General features: G+C 41.6%; 1 protein-coding gene across 1 annotated transcript in view; it reads left to right on the top strand.

The window, feature by feature from the left end:
• CRYBG3 (crystallin beta-gamma domain containing 3) overlaps window positions 1-23,925 on the top strand; it is a 151,788-nt gene that overhangs the window by 118,226 nt on the left and 9,637 nt on the right. Inside the window, 9 exon segments of the mRNA XM_033942906.1 lie at window positions 3,221-3,360; window positions 3,544-3,670; window positions 5,574-5,606; window positions 6,211-6,314; window positions 9,020-9,146; window positions 10,951-10,972; window positions 11,027-11,096; window positions 18,162-18,285; window positions 21,983-22,141. Coding sequence (XP_033798797.1) covers window positions 3,221-3,360; window positions 3,544-3,670; window positions 5,574-5,606; window positions 6,211-6,314; window positions 9,020-9,146; window positions 10,951-10,972; window positions 11,027-11,096; window positions 18,162-18,285; window positions 21,983-22,141 — 906 coding nt within the window.

The following is a 23,925-nucleotide window of genomic DNA, read 5'->3' as shown; positions in this document are numbered from 1 at the left end:
CTTTCAGTAATCCACAGAGTTTTCATGACCCTACCAGTTTATTCTGCTGGCATGAAATGGATTATGATGGTTTCAGTTGATCTTACTGAGGTCATGTGCAGGGCATATCAGTCAGAAACATGATATATTGTCTAAGGTGATCTCCTTGTAGCTTCAGGCAAGGAATGGGGTCTGGTGAGTTAAACAGGTTCCTGCAGGGCTGGTGTGATGAAGATTAGGGGTATATATTATAGAATACCAACAATCTGTCTGCAAGAACATACGAACCCACTGGGGGAATTTTTCATTACATTGTCATAGGAAGGTCTCCTCTAGAGTAGCTCCTTGTCTTTTCAGTGTTTTTCTCTCCAGCACTGCTTCCTCGGAGCCATGAACAGATTGGCTTAAATCTGCAGGGTTTCTTTTTCGATTTCTCCCTGCTGCAAATCTCAGAGCCTTACCTTGGCTAGTTAAGTTTAGAGTCTAGCTCATGGTGGTCTGAGTGACTCTTGCTCTTCTCATCAGGAGCCAAATTTTGTGTATTCCCTAACATTGTCTGCCCAACTCCCTATTCTTTCTTTCTTTCCTACTTCCCTTCCCTTTCTCCCAGTAATATAAAGTGTCGAGTTCTGGGGTTCTGTTTTATTTTTATATCTTGTCTATAGCATCCTCAGACTAAGCTGCAGGGTTGCCTCATACTCAAATCTGGTTACATTTCATGTCAGAAGAATAAACTGGTAGGGTCATGAAAGCTCTGTGGATTACTGAATATTAGTTCAGTAAAACATTTCAGAACATGCAGAAAAACTACTCAAATCTGAAAGAGACATACAATGAGTCCAACCAACCCAAAGATGCTTGTTTAAAAGTATTTAGATCTTTAAAAACACATTTCAAGTTATCTGGATAACAGTCTTTGTGATGTTCCTAGTCTTTTTACGTTGCTTCTTTTCCTAGATGGAGAGCATTTCTGGAGTGAGGACGGGGAGACAGGTGCAGGCGTGCTGCCTTGACAGGGTTGTCAAACCTCTCTTCTTCCCACTCCCCATGCATCCTTACCCCCAGTGCCTCTGCAAATCTTCACTGGCTGTGAGCAGAATCACTTACCTGCTGCTCGTACTGGCTTCATCTCTCTCTCTAATGTCACGTCCTGTTTGCAGGGACCAGGAAGTGATTAAACCCTAATATGCTGGCAGTACTTAGGGCTCCTTTTACAAAACCACACTAGCGGGTTTAACGCGCGTGACTTTTCATCACGCGCTAACCCCCGCGCTGGCTGAAAAACTACCGCCTGCTCAAAAGGAGGCGGTAACGGCTGGCGCGGCCGGCAGTTTAGCGCGCCTTTGTAAAAGGAACCCTTAATGTAAGTAGTGCCGTTGACTATCAGCTCTAACCAGCCATTCTCTGTTCAGCTAGATTAGAGGCAGTTCAGGGGCGGATTTTGAGTGGAGCCGCTACTTAACGGTGATATTCAGTCTGCTAGCCATCTAATATGCAGATAAAGTTTGGACAGCAAAAAAGTCCTAACTTTATCCATTAAGTTAACTGGGCACCAGTCCGAATGCCATCTGGTGTCCAGTAAACGTCTGGCTTGTCGCACTAACCTGGATGTGCAGTGCTGTAGGCTGGATATGCCCAGGAGGGTGGTTCAAAAATTTTAATTAACACATTTTGTTTGCCCACAAGGCTAATATTATTTCTTTGTATAAAAATGAAAAACACAAAATTTTACTTAAACAAAGCTTAGGAGTTGCCCCACTTTCGCTGTTTTGGTTTTTTTATACTACCGTTAAGCTTAACAGTGTGCTGTAATTATTGTGCGCGCAACAAATAATCAACGGTCTATGACATAAGAACCACTTTTGAGGCAGAAGGAAACTTATTGCAGTGGCAGGCCACTAGCCGAAGAACAAATTTCTTCTGTTCTTCATCTTTTGTCAAAGTATTGTATTTTTCAGTGAGGCTTATCCCTCGTTCTGCTGCAACATTAATGGTCAGTTTCCTTGAAAACTGGATCATCAGTCCATTCTGGGGGCTGTTTCTTCAGGAATATTTTCACTTTTGTTGATCTTCCATCAATCAAGAGATCAAAAAATGACTGTGCTGTCTGTGTTACAAGACTTTCAAAGGTCACAGGTTCCATTTCATCTGTACCCATGAGATCTAGACACTGATTTCATAGGCTGATATTCATCTTCGCTTTCAGACTTGCCAGATTTTGTTGAAGAAAATTCAGATGTTATATGGGTAACTGCTTTGGTCTGCCTTTCCTCGTACCTCACTTTTTCATGATTTTCTTTTCCTCGTGCTGCCTGTCTTTATTCTGCATTCTTTTGCAGTTGTTTGAAGGTCAGTTCCACTCATAAAGCAAGAAAACATGTTCTGCCCTTGCTTCTGTAGGAATCCTCGATCTTCTTCATTTTTAAGTTCAGTCATGACATAGTTTTTTGAAATATCAAACAACCGAATTCATTTATAAAGATTTCTTCATTCTGTCTGTCACCTTCTCGTTGATGAGTTCTGTGTTTCTTTACGGACAAATGCTCTTTGCATAGTTTCTTCAACTTCCTAACACAAGAGTCTGTGCGTTGTATTGGTATCCTGGCTCGAGCCCATACCGCCTTTGCTGACTTGCACACTAATTTATAGCTTTCCGGTAAAGGTTTTCCTTCATCATAGTGATGAAAATTGATCAGTCGAAGAGCATCCGGTCCACGTGGCAGTCTAGCAGTTGACAGCTGACAGGCTGACTTCCCAAGGAGCCAGTTTTTGGGTGCAGATCGCAAACTAGATGACGCACAATAACCTACATACACAACATACAAGCAAACAAATATTGTCTAATCAAGCTGAAACTTGGTACATGGGTAAGACATACCAAGTGGACAAAAAGAAGCCTTGTGGAGACAAGATTTGACAGTTTATTATTTTGCATATTACCTTGGACCACCCTAATGCCCCAACACTGAATGCTCCAAGGTTAATTAAGCTTACTGCCTTGGGCTGAATATTGGGTCCTTAAGTGCTAAATAAGAGTGCATCTTGAAATATCAAAATACCTTCAGATCATAGGAAATAAAAAAATTCAAAGTCATGTTACCCTCTTCTGCCAGTTTATCAAGCCTTCCATTTCTGGCATGTTACCTCCAACCTTCAAGGCCAATAAATTAGATGTAACCGACTGCTCTGCCTTCTGTAGGTAAGGTGGTACTTTCATTCCTTTCCTCTGTATCATTTGCAGGATTTTCTGGAACCATCAGTAACCCTTTTTGAGATGAACACAGATGGAAAGAAGATAGATATTGTGAACCGAGAAATTCCAGATTTGGAAGAGGCAGGCTTTGTCACAGAAACGAGATCAGTTTATGTCCAGAATGGGGTGTAAGTATGCCACTTTACAGAGCTTTTTCAGAGACCATAAAATATTTACCAGTAGTAACAATTAGTTTCCTATTTAGAGGCTACATGTCTTTGTTTAATCACCTAATTTCCACTTTCTTCATGTTATATGTGTGTTGGGGGGGGGGAGCACATGAGTAGCTAAGAGCTTATGTTATGTCTCAGGTGGGTTGCTTACCAACAGAAGCATTACAGCGGGAAGCAGTATATCCTGGAGAAAGGGAGGTACAAGAGCTGTGTGGACTGGGGAGCATCCAATAACATCATCCTATCCATACGACCAGTTATGTTGGTGAGTGACTAGGAAAAATTTACTGATGTGTGTGAAAAGAAAAGAAAATTCTTTGTTTCCTATGTGAGTCTATGGGAAGTGGTTAATTAAAAAATGGAGAGTTCATGTTTCAAAAGTTCTGTACCATTCATGAAAAAATATAAGGAATTTCTTAAGTGCATATGTAGAATCGGCTAAAAGGGGCTGTGGCGAGAAAAAGTGATATCAGAATCTCTGGCTCCTTAGTTACAGCTTTTACCAGTTACTTCCTGAGAGGAACATATCTAGACAGGACTATTGACCATAATTTCTGGGAGGCTTAATGCTTTAGTCACTGTGGACAAAAGCAAATATTAGGTTATTTTTCTGTTATCCACTAACCAGCGATTGCTCAGGAAACTATGGAATCATGGGGTGCGAGGGGAGGTCCACCGATGGATTAAAAACTGGCTGTCGGAGAGGAAACAGAGGGTTGGTGTAAAGGGCCACTACTCGGACTGGCAAGGGGTCACGAGCGGGGTTCCTCAAGGGTCGGTGCTGGGACCGCTCCTATTTAACATATTCATCGACGACCTGGAGGCGGGAACAAAATGTGAGGTCATCAAATTCGCTGATGATACCAAACTATTCAGCAGGGTTGAAACCACGGTAGATTGCGAGGATCTCCAAAGGGATCTTACGACACTGGAAGAATGGGCAAAAAAGTGGCAAATGAGCTTCAACGTGGGGAAGTGCAAGGTCATGCATGTAGGGAAAAGGAACCCGATGTTCACTTACAAAATGGGGGGAACAATGCTAGGGGTCAGTAAGCTGGAAAGAGACCTGGGAGTGATGGTAGACACGACATTGAAGGCGTCAGCACAGTGCGCCACAGCCTCGAGGAAAGCAAACCAAATGCTAGGTATCATTAAGAAGGGTATCTCGACCAGAACGAAGGAAGTCATCCTGCCACTGTACCGGGCTATGGTGCGCCCCCATCTGGAATACTGTGTACAGTACTGGTCACCGTACCTCAAAAAGGACATGGCAATGCTTGAGGGAGTCCAGAGAAGAGCAACTAAACTGATTAAGGGTATGGAAAACCTTACATACACTGACAGACTGAAAAAGCTGGGGCTGTTCTCCCTGGAGAAGCGGAGACTCAGAGGAGACATGATAGAGACCTTCAAGATCCTGAGGGGCATTGAAAAGGTTGACAAGGACAGATTTTTCAATTTGAAAGAAACCACAAAAACAAGGGGCCACTCGATGAAATTGAAGGGGGACAGGTTTAGAACAAACGCAAGGAAATTTTTTTTCACACAGAGGGTGGTGGACACATGGAACACCCTTCCGGAAGCCGTGATAGGAAATAGCACAGTACAGGGTTTCAAGGAAGACCTGGATAGGTTCCTGGAGGACAAAGGGATTGAGGGGTACAGATAAGAGCAGTGGAAGGTTTAGAGATAAATGTAGAGGTAGGTATAAAATTAGTCAGGGACCGCTGCTCAGGCAATATGCCTGATGGGCCGCCGCGTGAGCGGACCGCTGGGCGGGATGGACCTCTGGTCTGCCCTGGCGGAGGCGACTACTTATGTTCTTATGTTCTTATGTTAAGTTTAACCCTTCTTTTCATGCAATCAGTCTATTCTTCATTTTCTTATTAATCACAGAACATTCTAGTGGAGAGAGTGGTAGTGTTTAGAGCTACAGCTTTGTGGGTTCAAACCCCGTGTTGCTCCTTGTGACTCTGGGCAATTAACTTAATCCTCCACTGCCCCAGGTACATTAGACTGTGAGCCTGCCAGGACAGAGAGGGAAAATGCTTGAGTTGAGTACTTGATGTACTTGTTCTGAACGCAAATAAATAGTTTTGTAAACAGAATGGTGGTGATTAAAAAAAAAGATGTTAGATAAATGCCTCATTTCTTTTTTTGCATTTCAGGAACCTCTTGGGAGACAGGAGCCTCCACACCTGGTACGTTCTGGGGCCGTGTTTATGCTGATGCTTTTTCTGGCATGTGGAGAACAGTTTTATATAATTGCTTATTCTGAATTCTTTGTTGTATAGCTCTGGGCATGTAAATATTTATGCTGCTGCAAGGAAATCCTCTATATAATGGCATACATATGCTTCTTCCTGCACTGGCAGTGCTTTTCTCCAGATGCTTTGTGTATTTAAAACAAGACTGAACCTACCTATAGTTTCAAATCTATAGGGTGAATTTGGAGGAAACTAGACGCTACTGCTTGCCCTGGGATCAGTAGCAGGGAATGTTGCTACTATTTGGGTTTCTGCCAGATACTTGTGACCTAGATTGGTCACTATTGGAATCAGACTACTGGGCTAGAAGGACCATTAGTCTGACCCAGTATAGCTATTATTATGTTTATATGTTACTTTTAAAGAATGGAGGGAGGGTTCTCATAGTCTCTTTTATAATACTTATATAGACAAGTGTAAAGGAAAAAGCTGGGAGCCAGATATGTTTAGCATTTGATTAAGTGGATCTATGGGTTAAGGTTACTTTACTGATTTCAGGCTATCCTGTTCCGATTTCATGTCCTTGTTGGTTTTGTAGCTCAAAGCATACAATCAGGAGAATTTCCAGGGGAAGTGTGTGGATGTCACAACAGAGGTTTCTGACTTTGCATCACCCAGTTCTATTAAAGTTCTGCGAGGATGGTATGTATTCCCATTCTCAGTACTGTGAGGCCCCCGGAGGTAATATATAATGCATCTGGCCATTGCTTTTTCTATGTGTGTTTATATATGTGAAACAAATTTATATTCCACCCATCGATAACATTGCTAACCTTGCCTTAGAATATGGAGTACAATTTAATTTGGTCTTGATGATGCCATGCTGGGCTACTAGTGTTGTACTGGCTGACTGATTTTTCTGAAAACCTTTCGTCGGTACAGGGCTGTGCATATTAATGCATATTAGAGTCCGACTAAAACTGAATCCATGACTGAAACTGGCCACTTGGTTTCAGGAGGAACTGAGAGCTGAAAATGAAATCTGCCAGGCCCCTCCTCCCACTGCAACTGCCCCCTCCCCCCCCCATCACCGCTGCATACAGCCTACCTTCCTCCTCCCAGAACCATCTGTCTGTCAGCTTCCTCCTGTCTCCCAAGCCACCCTTAGGCAACATGGATTCACTAGAGGCAGGTCATGTCAAACAAATCTGATCAATTTGTGTGACTGGGAAACCAGACAATTGGATAGATGTGGTGTATTTAGATTTTAGCAAATCATTTGACAGTGTTTTACACAGACGTCTAATAAATAAACTAAATGCCTTTGTTATGGGCCCCAGGGACAGGAACTGATTGAGTGGAAGGCGACAGAGGGTACTGGTCAGTGGAGATAAGAACATAAAAATTGCCGCTGCTGGGTCAGACCAGTGGTCCATCGTGCCCAGCAGTCTGCTCCCGCTCTCTGAAGAAATGGGTATTACCAGTGGTGTGCCTCAAGGTTTGGTTCTTGGGCCTGTTCTTTTTAACATTTGTGTAAGTGATATTGCTGAAGAGCTGTCAGATATGATTTGCCTCTTTGCGGATGATGCCAAAATTTGCAATAGAGTAGACGCCCCTGATGGTGTGAATAACATGAAGAAGGGCCTAACGATGCTTGAAGAATGTTCTGAATTTTGGCAACTAAGATTTAATGCTATGAAATGCAAGGTCATGCATTTGGGCTGCAAAAACCAAAGGGAACAGTACAGTTTAGAGAGTGAAGAACTTGAGTGTGATAGTATGTGATGATCTTAAGGTGGCCAAACAAGTTTAAAAGGCAAAGACGATAGCTAGAAGGATGCTAGGGTGCAAAGAGAGAGGTATGGCCAGTAGGAAAAAGGAGGTATACATACCCATGTATAAGACTCTGGTGAGACCTCATTTAGAATATTGTATACCATTCTGGAGACCACACCTTCAAAAAGATATGAACAGGATGGAGTCAGTCCAGAGGAAGGCTGCTAAAATGGTCAGTGGTCTTCATTTAGAAAGTCAATCAAAACTTATCTCTTTGTTAAATTTCTCTGACTCCACTTCTGCCTTGATGTACTTCTAAAACACTTCCAGGAAAAATTTGATTAATCTTACCATGCTAATGTAATTTTGAAAGTGTTTTTGTAATATCGCTGTCTGTATACAGTCTCTTCCTCTGTAAACCGCTCTGAACTGTTTGTGGTATTGCAATATATAAAAATAAAGTTATTATTATTATTATCATAAGACAGATGGGTACAGATTTAGAGATCTCAATATGCATACTTTGGAGGCAAGGCGGGAGAGGGGAGATAGAGAGATGTTTAAATAACTACATGGCATAAATACGCATGGGGTGATTTTCATTTTAAAGGAAGTTCTGGAATGAGATGACATAGGATGAAATTAAGAGAGGCTCAGGAGTAATCTAAGGAAATAGTTTTGTACAGAAAAGGGTGGTAGATATGTGGAATAGGCTCCCAATAGAATTGGTGAAGACAAAGACTGGGGGGAAGATTCTCAAAACTTTAACATGGTCGCTAAACCGTTTCCAGCCAGTTTAGCGTCCATGTATTTTAGCGGCAGATTATCAAAATGGCTTACCATGGTCTTTTCTGAGCTTCCTAGCAGTCTACATGGAATTTTGTTTTTAAATTGTCTTTTAATGGCTACTGGGCTTGATGGACCATTGGTCTGATCCCCGTACGGCTATTATGTTCTTATCACACCATTTAAGCCAATAAAAAAAAAATTAGTTCCACGTGGAAAATGGCTAGATGCCACTAGGGGCCACTGATCTAAGCACTGTTTGTACAATCAGGCCCTAAATGTCCTGCTGAAAATAGGCTACATAGGTATTGTGGTGGATTTCCTACAAGTAGTCAGTAAAAAAAACATGGAATCTGAGAGTAAAATAGTCACTTCTGTTTATTACGTATGATCAGAGATAAAGGGTAAAATTCTATCTACTGGAATTTATCATTGCACCTGAAGTTACCTTCATACTAAGCATCTTAGATTTCTTTGGCATTAAGGTCTCATTTGCTAGATTTTCCAACAGCACATATTGGATTTACAGCATTCTAGCGCATTGGATTACTGATGCAGGCACTTCAGCCGAAACACAGTCATGTTGAGGCATGCTTCTCAAGGTGCAATGGTATATTCCAGTAGATGGTATTTTACCATTTATTTTTGATCATAAATAAAGAGAAGTGATTATTTTACTCTTGGACTCCTTATTTTTTAGCCTCACTCTATTTCTCTTTGCTGCTTGCTACCCATGAAATGCTTTTTCTCCTGTAAGTACTGTCAGTCAATTGCCTGCCTGCATGTGTGTTTCATTACTCGTGTAGTTAAATTGTTTTACGTGATTTGATTCTTAATTTCTTCAGCTGGCTCCTGGGCTGCAAGTGGGAAATGACTGATTATTACTGTGTGTTGGAAGAAGGCCATTACCCCAACCTCGCTTCCTGTGGCTGCCCAACGGCAGACATCAAATTCCTACAACCAGTAGAGCATGTAAGAACTGTTTGCTGTCTGTTAATAGGTGAAGAGATATGTCCCCCCCCCCCCAATAAAAAAACAACCTAGAAAAATTAAACAGGAGAAAAACAGAGATATTTTGAAGTCTTACAAGAGTTTGAAGCAGTTCTTAATAAATAAGAGCGAAGGCTTTGTGTGAATGGAAAACTCCTCTCTGCATGGCCATACGAGTTAGGAATATCTGAACTTGAAGGGGTAGTCTAGCTATGGAAATAGTTTTGTTTGAGAGATTGCTGTCCTTTTCCAGAATCCAAATTGTAGGACTGTGAGCACAGAGAGCAGCAGCTTTGCCTAATAAAGTCCTCACTCGCTCTGATAACCTGGTATCTCGCTTGCCTTCCTGGGGCAAGTTGTTGTTTTTTTTTTTTTTGCTCCAACACTGGCTATCGGAGCTCTGGCATATGTGGAGTACTGCTTAAATTGGTTTGCTGAGGTGTAGCAGCGCTGACAGTGTGCCAGCTGCATTGGTTACTACCTTGAAAAGTGGGAAGGGTTAGAAACTGTAAAGCGTTTTCACAGGAGCCCGTATTGTGCACACTGTCGTAACATTTCATGTAATTCTTGATAGCATCTTGGCTCATGGGTGCTGACTGGACTACTATGTTAACGGGCAAATTTATAACCACATTTAAGTGCATATTACCCACGTGTATATTTAGAATACTAACACTTAGGGGCACATGTGCTCACATATATGCTAGTGTGGGGCTTAAGCGCTATAAAGTAAATACCTGCTTAACTTACATAGGGTTTTCTTTAAATTAAAGCTTAGCATGCATTTTAGCACACACTAATAGAATTAGCGTGAACTAAATGTTAAAAAGCCCATATTGTGCCTTTTAGGCTTCTTAGCGTTTAGTGCATTCTACTTCCGTGTGCGCTAAGCTTTAGTAAAAGGGTTCCACTGTGTGTATCTGCAAAGGGGTGTATACAGGGGAGGAGCATGTGGGGGACTATAGATGAGGGTCCCATTTACATATGTAATTACAGACTACTACATGTTACGCATAGAAGTGTAGCCAGGTTTTGGGATGTTGGGAAGAGCAGGCCTTTCATAGAACTGGTACCAGTGTGAGGCTGAAGAGCTAAATGCAAAGGTGCCGTTCCATTCCAAAACCCATTTGGGTGAGCATTTATTCCCCTTACATCTCACCTAGGTAGGCCTCTGATTGAGAATGACACGGTGACAGAATTCATCACCGTTTCCCGTCCACACGGATAACCACGGGAAATAATCCCTTCTCATTTTTCTAGTGGTCTATTTCAACCTCAGTCCTTCCTACACCAGCATTCTTCAAAGCAAAGCTTGAGGGTCAGTGGTTGTGGCCATTCATACTCTGATTCTTCCCTCTCTCCTTAAAGAATGACATTGAAGATGGTTTCCCGCGGTTATCCGCAGGGACGGGAACGGTGATGCAATTTTGTCACCGTGTCATTCTCTATTTCTACACCTGTACTTACACAGCCTGGAGTACCTGTGGCACCTAAATGTTAGGCATGCTCATACTGGTCTACGCTAATATTCTATAATTAAAACCCAGGTGCTTAGACTCTGTTATAGACTCTGAACACCCGCCTTGGTGAATCTCTTCTATAAAGGTGATTAATAATGCCTCAAATAAATAATAGGCTCCTACTGTGTAGCTCCATTTAGGCACCCGCTTTATAGAACTGTCTCCTACATGTTTATGCTCCATGTCAAGTTCAAAAGTGACTGTATGTACTTGTGAGGGTATTTTGATTTGCAAATCCTTGCCACTGATGCCACATGTGTATTCAGGTGTTTGCAGAGCCCTCCATCAGCCTATTTCTCTAGATTCCCCTGTGAGGGCGATGAGCTACACATTTGAGGTAAGCTGTGCACAGCATCCTAGAACGATGGACCTGCACTTCTATACCCAGTCAAATCAGGGTGGAGAGTGGACTGTGAGTATTACATGAACACCTTCTCCACTTGTATGCTTTTGCTAGTGTGCGCACGCAGCTGAAAACAAGAGCAATAAGATACGAAATGCTTCATACTTTTTTTTCTTTTCCCTTTTCCACACCTGGTCCTGATTGTTTCTTATCACATGCTCCCTTTTTCTTTATAACTTAGCCTGGCTTCTTGATTGGTTGGCAGTGGATCACATAGGTATCTTTTGGTACACTTGCTTTCTGCTTTATTTTTCCAATCCGTGAATGTATTTATTGATTTTATTTTAAAGAAAAGTTGCCATAAAATCTCAGCCATTTCCAATGGGGCATGAATTCAATTGTTGGTAGTTATAGGACATTGAACAATTTTGCAAACATGTCCATTCATGGATGAGAGAAACAGGTGGAAGATGCTAAATCTAACCCACTATAACCAGTTTCCCTTCTAAAACGCTGGTGGTAGTTTGGATTAGTTTACAGGTAATATTAAATCCAGAAGTACACCACTACACTGTGGTAGAAGGGGGTGCAGAAAAATTCTCAGCCCATCCAAGAAAATAATGATGTTGATATAGTTCAATCGATGATCTGAAACAATGCAGCTGTACTCACTCGAGGAACACAGAGAGAGGGATGACATGATCGAGACATTCAAGTATCTCACGGGCCGCATCGAGGTGGAAGAAGATATTTTATTTTTCAAGGGTCCCGCGGCAACAAGGGGGCATCTGTGGAAAATCAGGGGCGGGAAACTGCACGGGGACACCAGGAAATTCTTTTTCACTGAAAGGGTGGTTGATCGCTGGAATAGTCAGGTTATTGAGGCCAGCAGCGTGCCTGATTTTAAAGCAAAATGGGATAGACACGTGGGATCTATTCATAGAGAAAGGTAGGGGAGGGTCATTGGGGTGGGCAGACTAGATGGGCCGTGGCCCTTATCTGCCATCTATTTCTCTGTTCTATATTTCTATGTTTCTAATGTCAAAACATAGAGTTTTGTTTCTGGAAATTGGCACTTAGCGAAATAAGATAACAGAAACTAGCTACACCATATTGCAGAAGAAATTGAAAACCCATCTTTTTGACACTTAATATCCTCTGGAATGCGCTCCCAGAGGAGGTGATAGGACAGAGTACAATATTGGATTCAAAAAGGGATTGGATGACTTCCTGAAGGAGAAGGGGATTGAAGGGTACAGATAGAGGGTAACTATACAGGATAGTAAATGAATAGGGAATAACGATTTAGGTGAAGGATCACTTGCAGGTCATGGATCTGGGGGGGCTGCTGCGGGAGCGGACTGCTGGGCACGATGGACCCCCTGGTCTGACCCGGCAGAGGCAATGCTTATGTTCTTATGTTATGTTCTTTCTTCCCTACTCTCCACTTCCCTCCTCCCTCTCCTCTCTTTATGTCGCTTTGAGCCTGTAATAGGTAAGCGCGATGCACAAATAGAAGATTAGATTAGATTTAGCTATAATGCCAAAATAACACTCAGAATTTAGGAAGTTGGTTGATTGGGCTGAGAACTTTTCAGCACCCCCTCGTATTCTAGATTATCTGTCAGGTACCTAGACTCTCTCTCTCTCTCCTTCCTCATTTTAGAGCTAAAAAACAGTGCGACACTGCATTTAAAAATAAAAAAAAATCATTTCTTTCATGTGAAGTTAACTCTGCTGGCAGGAACTCTTTTTATCCAGTAACATCACTCACTTTTCCTTTCAAGTTTAATGAAAAATTATATTTCTCATAAAAATGGAACTTGTCTTCACCTCTTCACTGGGAACATCCCAGGATAACCATTCTGAGTCATCTATTAAAAGGCACCTTGTAGTGCTGAAGGCTGAAGCCGGCTCTTATCGCCATGTTCAGAGAACCAGTTCAGCTTGCCGCCTCCTTCCTAAAACATTTTTGCTTTCAAAACCATTTATATGCTCCACTTCATCACTGACGCTGAAACCGTGGATTGAAGACAGTTTTATTTTATTTTCCTTTCCAGCTTATGATTTATCTTTAATCTTATCTATTGTTTTGCCTTTTGTCTTTGTTTTGTTCTATTTCTATCATTTAAATTTCTCCAGAATTCTACTGTTCAAACGGCTCCCCCTTCTGCTTCTATTCCTTTCTCTCCTCTCTTCTACCTTCCAAAGTATTTAGATCAATGCTGTCTTGTTAAAAATGTTTATTTTATTTTTATTTTTCCTCTAACTCTACTTTTCACTTCTCTATTACCCTCCAGGTACTTTAGTTAGATTGTGAGCCTTCGGGACAGTAAGGGAATTTTTCAAGTACCTTTCTTATTTCTAATCTTAATGTATATTTTCTGTAAACCGCTTAGAACCTAACGGATGTAGCGGTATATAAGAAATAAATTACATTACATTATATGGCTTAGGAGCTCAGTGTCAGCTTTTTGTCTTTCCTGAGGTCTGTCTGAACACCTGGTGTGCCTAGAACTTGAGAGGTGCCTGTTTCAGGTACTATTGGAGAAACCGTCGGTTGAAACTCCTGGCTTCATAACTGACGCTTGAGAAGAAATGCAGGAATTTCAGACTTCATTTCCTTTTGAATTTTCTAGATGGGTTAAATGACAGATGTACATGAACAAGCTTCACCTGCATCTGGATCTAGTCCAGCATGTGTATGGTCTGAAATACAACCTTTGGGGTTAGAAATGAGTGTTGAAAGATGTTATCTTAACTGTGCTGTGTTCCTTTGGAAGCCCACACATAGTTTGGTACTCTCTGAGCACATTCCAGGACATGGAATACTAGTTAGACCAGTCTGACTTTTCTATGCAGTCACTCTGAGAAGGGAAAGTATTAGCAGTGCACTTGAGTGATTACTTCTAAATGGACATGCATTATGGTCAGAGTTCCAGGGAGGGGTACATGCAACTCTATTATTCATGATATCCACAGTGAATAGTTGCCAGGTGTATATGCCCACGTATGTGCTAGAACCGGTGTCAGGTCAAAACCGCGGAAGACAAAGGCGCGCACTGACAACTGAGCGCAGCGTGGAGGCGCGCAACAAAGAAAATAACTGTTTTTAGGGGCTCTGACAGGGGTGTGTGGGGGAACCCCCCCACTTTACTTTATACAGATTGCGCCGCGTTGTGGGGGGTTTGTAACCCCCCACATTTTACTGAAAACTTCACTTTTTCCCTAAAAACAGGGAAAAAGTTGAGTTTACAGTATAATGAGGGGGGTTACAACCCCCCAAACCACCCAAAACGCCGCCATGATCTGTATTAAGTAAAGTAGGGGGGGGCTCCCCAACAAACCCCCCCCCTGTCGGAGCCCCTAAAAACTGTCATTTTCTTCGGCGCACGCCTCCATCTTGCGCTCAGTTGTCGGCGCGCGCCTTTGTCTTCCGCGGTTTTGTCTATGAACCGCTAGAACCAGACCAACTAATATAGCTGTGATGCTCAAGTCCAGATTTAGGCATATGTGCCATAGTCTTGCCACTGAAGCCATCCAAACCTGCCTCTGTCACTACCATTACTATCTTTGGCCCTGGATTAGGAATAGTAGCAATTACTGCTGTAATAGCTCAGTAAAAGCACAATACTGGACCTCAAAGCCAATGTATAGTCTTGGGCCTGGTGGAAGCTCTGCCTATGTATGGGTTTCATTGATATAAGAACATAAGATTTGCCACTGCTGGGTCAGACCAGTGGTCCATCGCGCCCAGCAGTCCACTCACGCGGTGGCCCTTAGGTCAAAGAAATCTTTTTTAGAGGAGGGGGTGTGTTTCTGCAGGACCTGAGACTACACACTGAGGTCCAGCACTATGTTTATTTCTGAGTTATTACAGCAACAAATGCTGCAATTCCTGTTCCAAGGCTCAAGTCAGCAATGGCAGGGGCAGGCCTGGAAGTAAGGGGAATTGGGTAAGGGAGGAGACTTCCTTCCTATAATTCAATCCCCCATCAGTAATTTCTAGGTGAATAAACCTTGGCTTTCAACCCTTTCAAAACATCCTCCCCCCCCACAATCAACAACTTTTAAATCTGGCCCTGGGAATGCTCTGAAAACCAGACCTGTTTACATTTCTCAATGTCTGGAGTTCATAGCCCCCAGATATAGATGATCCTGAGTCCTGCCTTTACTCAAGGCATATTACCTTCGTAGTAGACATATTTGTGTAGTTCTGCATAGTCCATAAGAAGAAAATGGCATTTATTTATATATCCCACATATCCAACAATTCTGTGCGGGTCACAAATGAACATACAGAAATAAAAACTAAACAAGACAGCCTAAAACATCTCTAAAAAAAAATAACAGCAAATAATAGAAACAACAGCAAAATGGTGCCAACTATTACAGGGGAATAGTTTTAAAACCAATAGAAGTTAATTTTTTTCACTCAGAGAATAGTTAAACTCTGGAACACATTGCCAGAGGTTGTGATAAGAGCAGATAGCGTAGCTGGTTTTAAATAAGGTTTGGACAATTTCCTGGAGGAAAAGTTCATAATCTGTGATTAAGATATGGGGGAAGCCACTTCTTGCCCTGTAACGGTAGCAGGGAATATTACCGTACTACACCTTGGGTTTTGTCCAGGTGCTAGTGACTTGGATTGGCCACCGTGAGAACGGGCTACTGGGCTTGATGGACCATTGGTCTGACCCAGTAAGGCTATTCTTATGTTCTTATGTTATAATCACATATAAAAACAAAATATAACTCTGCCTATTAAGCATAAACACATTCAAATACCACAATTTTTAACATTTTTCTTAATTGCAGAATAGTGGGAGCTTGTGGCACAATTAGACCAGCTGATCATCTGATCTCCCTGTCAGACACCCTAGATCAGTGTTTCACAACTTCTTCAATCGAGTACCCCTGCCCAAGCTCTGCCCCAGACCCCACCCCCATAATAATAAGTACTAATTATAATGCACTTTCTTCCATCCATTTTTCATATACACACAATATAATCTTATTAATACATAATGGTAACCACAAAATTAAAAAAAAAGCACCAAGCACTTTACACCGAGAAAATGTTAATTATAATTTATATTCTTTTTTTTTTTTTTTTAAAGAGGTGACGGGGGATGACTTTAAAATATGCAGTGTTACCTCAGTAACAACTATAGAAAAATAGACAAAAATAGTGCATCAGATATAAATTCTAAAAACTGACACATTTCGATCACTAAATTGAAAATAAAATTTTTCCTACCTTTGTTGTCCGGTGATGTGATGAGCCTCTGGTTGTACTTCCTTCTGACTGTGCATCCAATATTTCTTTCTTTCTGCCTCCTGCACACTTCATCTCCTTCGGACCTCATTCCCTTCCCCAACCAACATCTCTCTCTGTCCCTCCATGAGTCCAACTTTTCTTCCTCTCTCTTCCACCCCCACTGAGGTAGGCAACCTTTTTCACAGAGGACCAAAGCAAAGCATCATATAATGTTGGAACCAGAAATGTAGAAAGCTCCATAGACTTTCTATGATAGAATTCCTATGAGCCTCAGAGCAGCATTGGGGCATTTAGCACTCCGGGCCATGGTAGAAACCTCTACTGCAGCTTAGTAAAAGGGGGGAATAGTTTTCTTCCTATTCAGGTTCAGTTTAAATTCTGACATCTAACTTTCCACTGTTGTTAGTACCGTATCAATACTTAATAGTTCTAATGTGGACAAGGAGGTAACCGTTGTTATTATTATTGTAATTATTGTCAGCATAAATAAAAAATGCTTAAGTCCTAATTTAGAAACTTCAATGCCTAACGAAGAGAGGTAAACATTAAAAAGTAGTGGAGAAAGAGGAGAACGCTGCAGGATTACTCTAGTTTTTTTTAGAAAAAAGTAGTACCTAATTTTACCTGATAGCTATGTGACCTCAAAGAACCCTCAAACCAATGTAAAACTTTCCCAAATAGACCAAAGGAATCCAGACGTTGAAGTAAGATGTCATGGTCCACCAAATCAGACACACTGCTTAAGTCTAGTTGAATGACTAAAGCTTTTAGTCCTCTGCTAAATAAGTCAAATACATAATCTAAAAGTGAAACTAGAATTAGAATTGGGTTAAACTGAAATGAGCAGGTACATTTTCAGGTTAGGAAAGTGAATAAAAATAAGAAAAATTCAAGAGGGGAAAAAAATAGCATTCAGAAAGTACAGAGGATCTCATGGGTGAAGCTAGTGAGAAAATGCTTTCTCACAGAGCAGGTGTTGGATATATACATAGAATGGACTCCAAATGGTGATGGTGGGACAACAGTAACAGAGTTTAATAATGACCAGAATAAGCCATGGGGATCCCTAATGAGAAGAAAATGAATGAGAGGCCAGGGTTATGTTAGAATTCCTCTGGGAGGATAGTATGATCAGACAAGGTCTAATGGTCTTTATCTGATATCATATTTATGATATGGGTAGGAAGGCTATAGGAGAAGAGCAAGGAGAGAGGTAATAAGGACTTTAAAAAAAAAATGGATCACTATCTCGCAACACTACAAAGCATGGAGTATCCTGGTTGCTATCAGTTTGCTACAACTTACCATAAACCAACTAGTTTTTGCTAACATTGTTCTGGGCCACAAGGCATGATAACTGCATGGTTAAGATCATGACCCAGGAGAGTGGATTTTTGGGCAAAAGCTGTTTATATAATTATAAAGTTCGGATGTAAGGCCTGAATGGAGGGGGGTGGGAGAAGGGGAATGGAGGAATAAATATGTGAACATGTATGCTGATCAAATCAAGATGGTAAAAAATCAATGAGGATGAGAACAGAATCTGGAGTGGATAAAGTGTAATATTACAGCCTGTTAAGCCTCTACAGCTGGGATAATCCTTGGTACTAAAGAAATAATTGGCCAGACTGGATGGATCTGCTGATCTTTTTCTGCCATCATCTACTCTGTTGTTTAATTACCACAATTTGACAAAGAAAATGAGGCAAATCTGGACAGTTGTCCAGTAACTGGCCCATGTGAAAAAGAAACTTATCTGAGCAAGTGGCAGTGATCAGTCAGGTTGCAGATAGGAGTTGCCAGCATTTTTAGCCAGCATGTGCACTTTGGGTCTATGTTCTGTCTTTATGCAGGTGGATTATGTATGAAGGAGCCAACTTCTTAGGCAGACAGGTCCTTCTGGAGCCCTGTGAGATCCCAAACTGGATGCAGTTCAGCGGCTGGAAGGCAATTGGTTCCCTAAGGCCTGTGAGACAGGTAAAGGTTCAGCAGATGTATTAAAATAATGATTTAGCAACCTCATTTAAATGATTAAGCAGTCAGATCATCCCCTTGGCAAATGTGGCTGAGCTGCTTTGAAAATGGGTGGCCCTGAGGGCAGGTTTCAATGGTAGGAGGGACATTAGATGGCTAGTACTAATTGTCTAGCCTGCTAAACATAGGTGCAGTGATGGCTGTCCTACATCTAGCTTGGCTGTGAGTGCAATGCTTTGGAATGTTCTCCCTTTATTTTTATGCCAAACTAACAAGCTGTTACATTTTAGAAAAGGGGTGAAGACTTTGCTATTTGAGCGTTGTTGTTTTTTATGGTTAAGCTCTGAGGATGTCTGAATTTTTTTTTTATATTTTGTTTCTAATGCTGACTTGTGTCTGTTTTTAGTTTATTTTGTATGTTATTTTGTCCCTCGCCTAGATTTGTGGATAGGCAGGTTATAAATAATTTTAAATAAATAAATTTTCTTCAAAATGAAATGAAAGAAAACAAACAAAATTTATTTTCTTTTCTTTTAATTCATTTTCAAATTGAGGAGCAGCAGAAGGTCTCCCCTACCCTACCATCATGGCTGGAAAAATATAAAAACCCTGACTTCCTCATTCCCCCTCTCCAGTGGTATCTTTAAGAGCTGAAGTGATCCTTAATCCTTCCTGCCTCACTGGTCCTGTTTTTGCTAACCCGAAGGTGACTGGAGATGGCGCTTGTCCCTGAAGACACTGCAGATCAGCCAGGATATTGGGAGATGTATGGGGGAATGCCAGACTGTGGCGTTGCTTTTCACTTTGGAATGAGGGAGGGGTATAAGTGAGGACTAGACAAGGGGCTAGATTTTTTTTAAAAAACCGCATAAAAACTGACGGCTGCTATTGCAACCATTATAGTAGCGATTGTAAAAAAGCAAGTCATTCTCCAAAAAACGCTTATGCAAATGAGGTTGGCGGAGTGTACATAGAAACATGATGGCAGATAAAGGCCAAATGGCCCAACAAGGCTGCCCATCCACAGTAACCATTATCTCTTTCTCTCTCCGAGAGATCCCATGTGCCTATCCCACACTAAATTTGCATGTGCCCAATCTCTCCCACCCAACCAGCCCCCCCTTCCAACTCCCCTCAGCAGCGGGAGAGCTGCCCACATTCTCCCCCCACCACGCAACCCCCTCCCTGTGCCAGTTGGGTGGGAGAGATTGGGCATGTCTCCCGCTGCCTTGGGGTGGGGGGGTGTTGGTTGGCGGTGGGAGACATTGGGTGTCACTTGGGTTAAATTTTAGGTGGGTTAGTGTACAGTACATAAATTTTCATTTTAGCTGGCTAAGTCAGACACCCAGAGGAGTTTGAAAATATGCTCTCAGACACTGAAAGTTCAAATGGTCAGACACTTTGGAAAATGTAAGAAAGAGCTCAGCAGGGATTGGATTCTTAATTCCTTGGGAGCCATAAAAGTCCATTGTCTTTCACCTTCTGATCAAGTGAACACATCAACCTCCCCCCCCCCCCCCAATTCAGCTTTTCCCCTTACAACTACCCTTGGAATGTGTTTTAGTATCTTAACTTGTATTCTCTGGCAGCAAATCCCTTTTGCTCATTCCATTTCTGGACCAGAGGAAGGGAGTGTCAATATTTGAAAGTCGGTCAAGAAATGTATTATGTTAATTCAATAAAAAGGTGTCACCTTTTTTGTGTTGTTCGCTAACCTTCATTTCCAGTTTTAGAAATACATACTTTACAACATTGACATTCCAGTCATGTATTCAAGGAAATCAATCCTCTGGGAATGGTTATTGTTCTTTTTTTTTTTTTTACAAAACATCTAAGAAAATCCTTATTATTGCAACAGTGTTTAGTTTACAACTTTTTTTTTTCTTTTTTCTGGCTGCCTAAGGTTCCTTCAGTGAAAAAATATCCCTTCCTTCATTGTAATATGAGTTGAACTTGCAGCTCGTATACAATGTACATATCCAGGCAGTTGGCAGAGTACATATGAGAAGGTGCACTAAGCTGAACTGAAAGAAAAAATAATAATAATTGCAGCCTTCAGTGCTGTCCATGATCTAAACAGTTTTTTCTTCCAGGGAATGGGAGATTTATATACTGATTTTTTATGGCTTTAGCATTTCAGAGCTGACATTGAAAGGGGTGGGCACTGGAGAATTAAGTGACTTGCCCAGGGTCACAAAGAGCAGCACTGGGATTTGATCTCACAATCTCTGGGCAGCAGCTCTACAGTGAGCCATACCTTCCAGGGCAGGAGGGGTGTATTTGATCTAATTATTAAAACCAGTAAATCTGATTGCTGCCTTTTGTTGACTTCACTGTATATTCTGAGAGCGCTTGAAAACTGCCTTCATTGCTGCAAATGCTGTAGGTAATTTTCATCGGTGGTCTTTGCACTCATTTTCAAATTGAAAGTATATGTGTACATTCATCTTGAAAACTGCATAAGGAAAATCATTCGCATTTGCTTTTTGTGCAGATAGTGTAAACAATTAAAACGTAAGTAGTTTTGAAAATACAGAACTGCACAGTTTATAGCAATCCCTATCCAAACACTTTCACTGGACATACCATCACTAAATGCAGGTAAAATTATGCACAGTGGAACAGTGGGTATACACTTGGGGCTCCTTTTACGAAGCCATGATAGCAGTTTAATGTGTGTAATAGCGCATGCTAATTTGCCAGCAGGCGGTAGTTTTTTTGGCTAGTGCGGGGTTTAGCGCATGATAAAAAGTCACGTGCGATAAAGCCACTAATACGGCTTCATAAAAGGAGCCCTTAATAGCACACTGGATAGCCTGTTCAATGCCCAGAACCCTGGTGTTCTTTGTAAATATTTTGCACAGAAAGTGCTGTAACCTCTAAGGCAGTGTTTCTCAACTCGGTCCTGGAGTCCCCCCCTGGCCAGTCAGGTTTTCAAGATATCCACAATGAATATGCATGAAAGAAATTTGCATATAATGGAAGCAGTGTATGCAAATCAAGTTTATGCATATTCATTGTGGTTATCCTAAAAAGTTGACCGGCCAGAAGGTACTGCAGGACCGAGTTGAGAAATATTGCTCTAAGGTGAGACATCGTTGTTGTTATTTTCAGCTCTGAAGTTAGAAGAATTTTTATTCACCATGACAATTGTGTTGGTGCAATCTGAGTACCTGTGAGTTTTTCTATGAATGTTTTTTTTTTTAAAGTTAAATACATTTTTATATAAAATTATGAATACAATCAAATCATGACAGATTACAATATACATAGGAACCGACATTTGTCCCATACAATAATAGTCACATAAAACATTAGGAAAAGAATACTATAATTAATGCAATTAAACAAAGCACAAATGAAGGTACTATAATAACTAACATACAACTAACAGCGTGGATGTATATAAATAATAAATTTCAGCAAAATAAATTTGATATGTCACTATATTTATGAGAGGTTCCAGATCTTACGATATGTGTTAAAACTACCGCTTTCTTTGGCAAAAGCCCTTTCAAACTTAGCAAAGTATTTTGGTTCTGGTATGGTTAGTGCAGCACAGTTCCTGAGCATAAGTTCAGAATCTTCTGCTATTCTCTGATCTGGCCTGGTGCAACTTTAGCTGATAACCTTACTGAAGAGTTAGCCCTGTGGGGACTGCTTGCACAGCAGATTGACCTTACTCTTTTCTGTCTCTCAGGCCACAGTATATTTCCGAATTAAAAACCAAGCAGAAGAGAAGTACCTGACAGTGACAGGGAAACTGAAGGACATCAGAGCATCTTCTGTCTGTCTATCAGCATGGAATGGCAAAGAAACTCAGATTTGGTACTATCGACGTGGACTCATCAAATCCAAGGTGACTCCTCTTCTGGAACACTTGACTTAAATGACTGAGTAATGGAAAGATGGTGTTCATTTTCTGCTGCAGTTTGTGTAAATCTTTAAGTCATAATCAAGGGAGGTGGGGGAGGGGAGAAAAATCAGAGTTTGTGAAAGCCATCCATATCCAGAGCTCAACTTGTGGAGTGCATAGACCATTACAACTAAGATCAAATTTTTACATCTCAAGACTTGCAATTGAGCTACAAGTCAAAAAGGTGCGCACTTTTGACCCCCAAACAAGGCACAACATTTGTAGGGAAAAATTAAAAAAGAAAGAGGGATGGAACTCGCACAGAGCAACAGGAACCACTCTAAACAAAGGCATAGAGCAGTGTCTCGCAAACCTTTTTACTAGACGGAACAGTAAACTCCTGACTGGAGGGCACCCGGAAATGCGCGGACGTTTACGTGATTTATTTATTTATTCATTTATTTACCCGTCCTCCCAAAGGAGCCCAGAACGGGTTACAAGAGTACATTCATAGTACGGTTAGGACATACTTGGGTGAGAAATACAGATTCTACAGCATTTACAGTATAGACAAAGGGGTTTGATTACAGTATAGACATAACATGCAGACATAAAATACTGACTTAGTGGGCATAGGGTGGATTTAATTTCAGCACATTCAGTGTAGATATCACTTGGAGGTAAGATAGCTTTCTTAGTAAGTGGGTGCATGTTTGTTGTCGGAGAATATAGTAGTAATTCAGGTTATATTTGCGGTGGCATGCGAGTATTTGTGAGATTCCGTTTGGAGTTTTAGGTCATGTCTTTGAGATCCATCCGTCAGAGTGTAGACGTGGGTCTTCAAGGTGCTGGGTTTGTAAAGAGGAAGGTTGTCACGGCTTTTTTGCAGTTCCAAAGACTGTCTAGTGATCTAATAGATCTGGGGGGATGATGTGCCACATACTGGGTATGTAGTGATGACATCACATGCATGCGTGACATCATCACGCCGATGTCTGCGCATGCGCGAAGGTCCTCCAGACAGGGCCCTGAGCTGCCAGTGGGGGGTGCTGGAGCAGGAGAGGCACCGGCAAAGAGAAGAGGCGCGGGTGCTGGTTAACTGCCTATAGGACTTGCCTCTCACCGCAAAGGCACATCCTGTAGGTAGTCAGCTGGCGCCAGCGCCTCTCCTCCTTGCCAGCATCTCGCGGCACACCTGGAATCTCGCCATGGCGTGGTACACAGTTTACGATGCACTGGCATAGAAGAACAAAACCTGCATGGAACAGCAAGTACTACTCTAGCCACCTTATTGAGTAGACTGGATGAACAATGCTGGCTTTAGTGCTGTCATTTACGTGTTACTATGAAAGCTGCCCCTTTTTACTAAAGCTTAGTGTGTGCTAACAGAATTAGCATGTGTTAAATCAGGGGTGTCCAACCTGCGGCCCCGTGAAGTATTTTGTTCGGCCCCGGTCAAGGGCGATGCAGTGTTTTCCTCTGCTGCCCCCGGGTGTTTACCATCTTGCCGGCTCCCTCCTCTGTCTTGCTGCAGCGTTTGCGCGGCCCCAGAAAATTTTTTTCGGCCAATGCAGCCCAGGGAAGCCAAAAGGTTGGATACCCCTGTGTTAAATGCTAAGTCCTTAGATATAAAATGGGATTCTTAGCATTTAACGCATATTATACCTATGGACTTAGGGCTTGATTCTCAAAAATCCGCATAAAAAACTGAGGGGCCGCTGTCGCAGCTGTTATAGTACATATTTAAAAAAAGCAAGTCATTCTCCAAAAAATGCTCATGCAAATAA

This window comes from Geotrypetes seraphini, chromosome 4 (genome assembly GCF_902459505.1).
Source record: "Geotrypetes seraphini chromosome 4, aGeoSer1.1, whole genome shotgun sequence".
NCBI classification, from domain to species: domain Eukaryota; kingdom Metazoa; phylum Chordata; class Amphibia; order Gymnophiona; family Dermophiidae; genus Geotrypetes; species Geotrypetes seraphini.
This window is presented reverse-complemented; position numbering and strand designations above follow the sequence as displayed.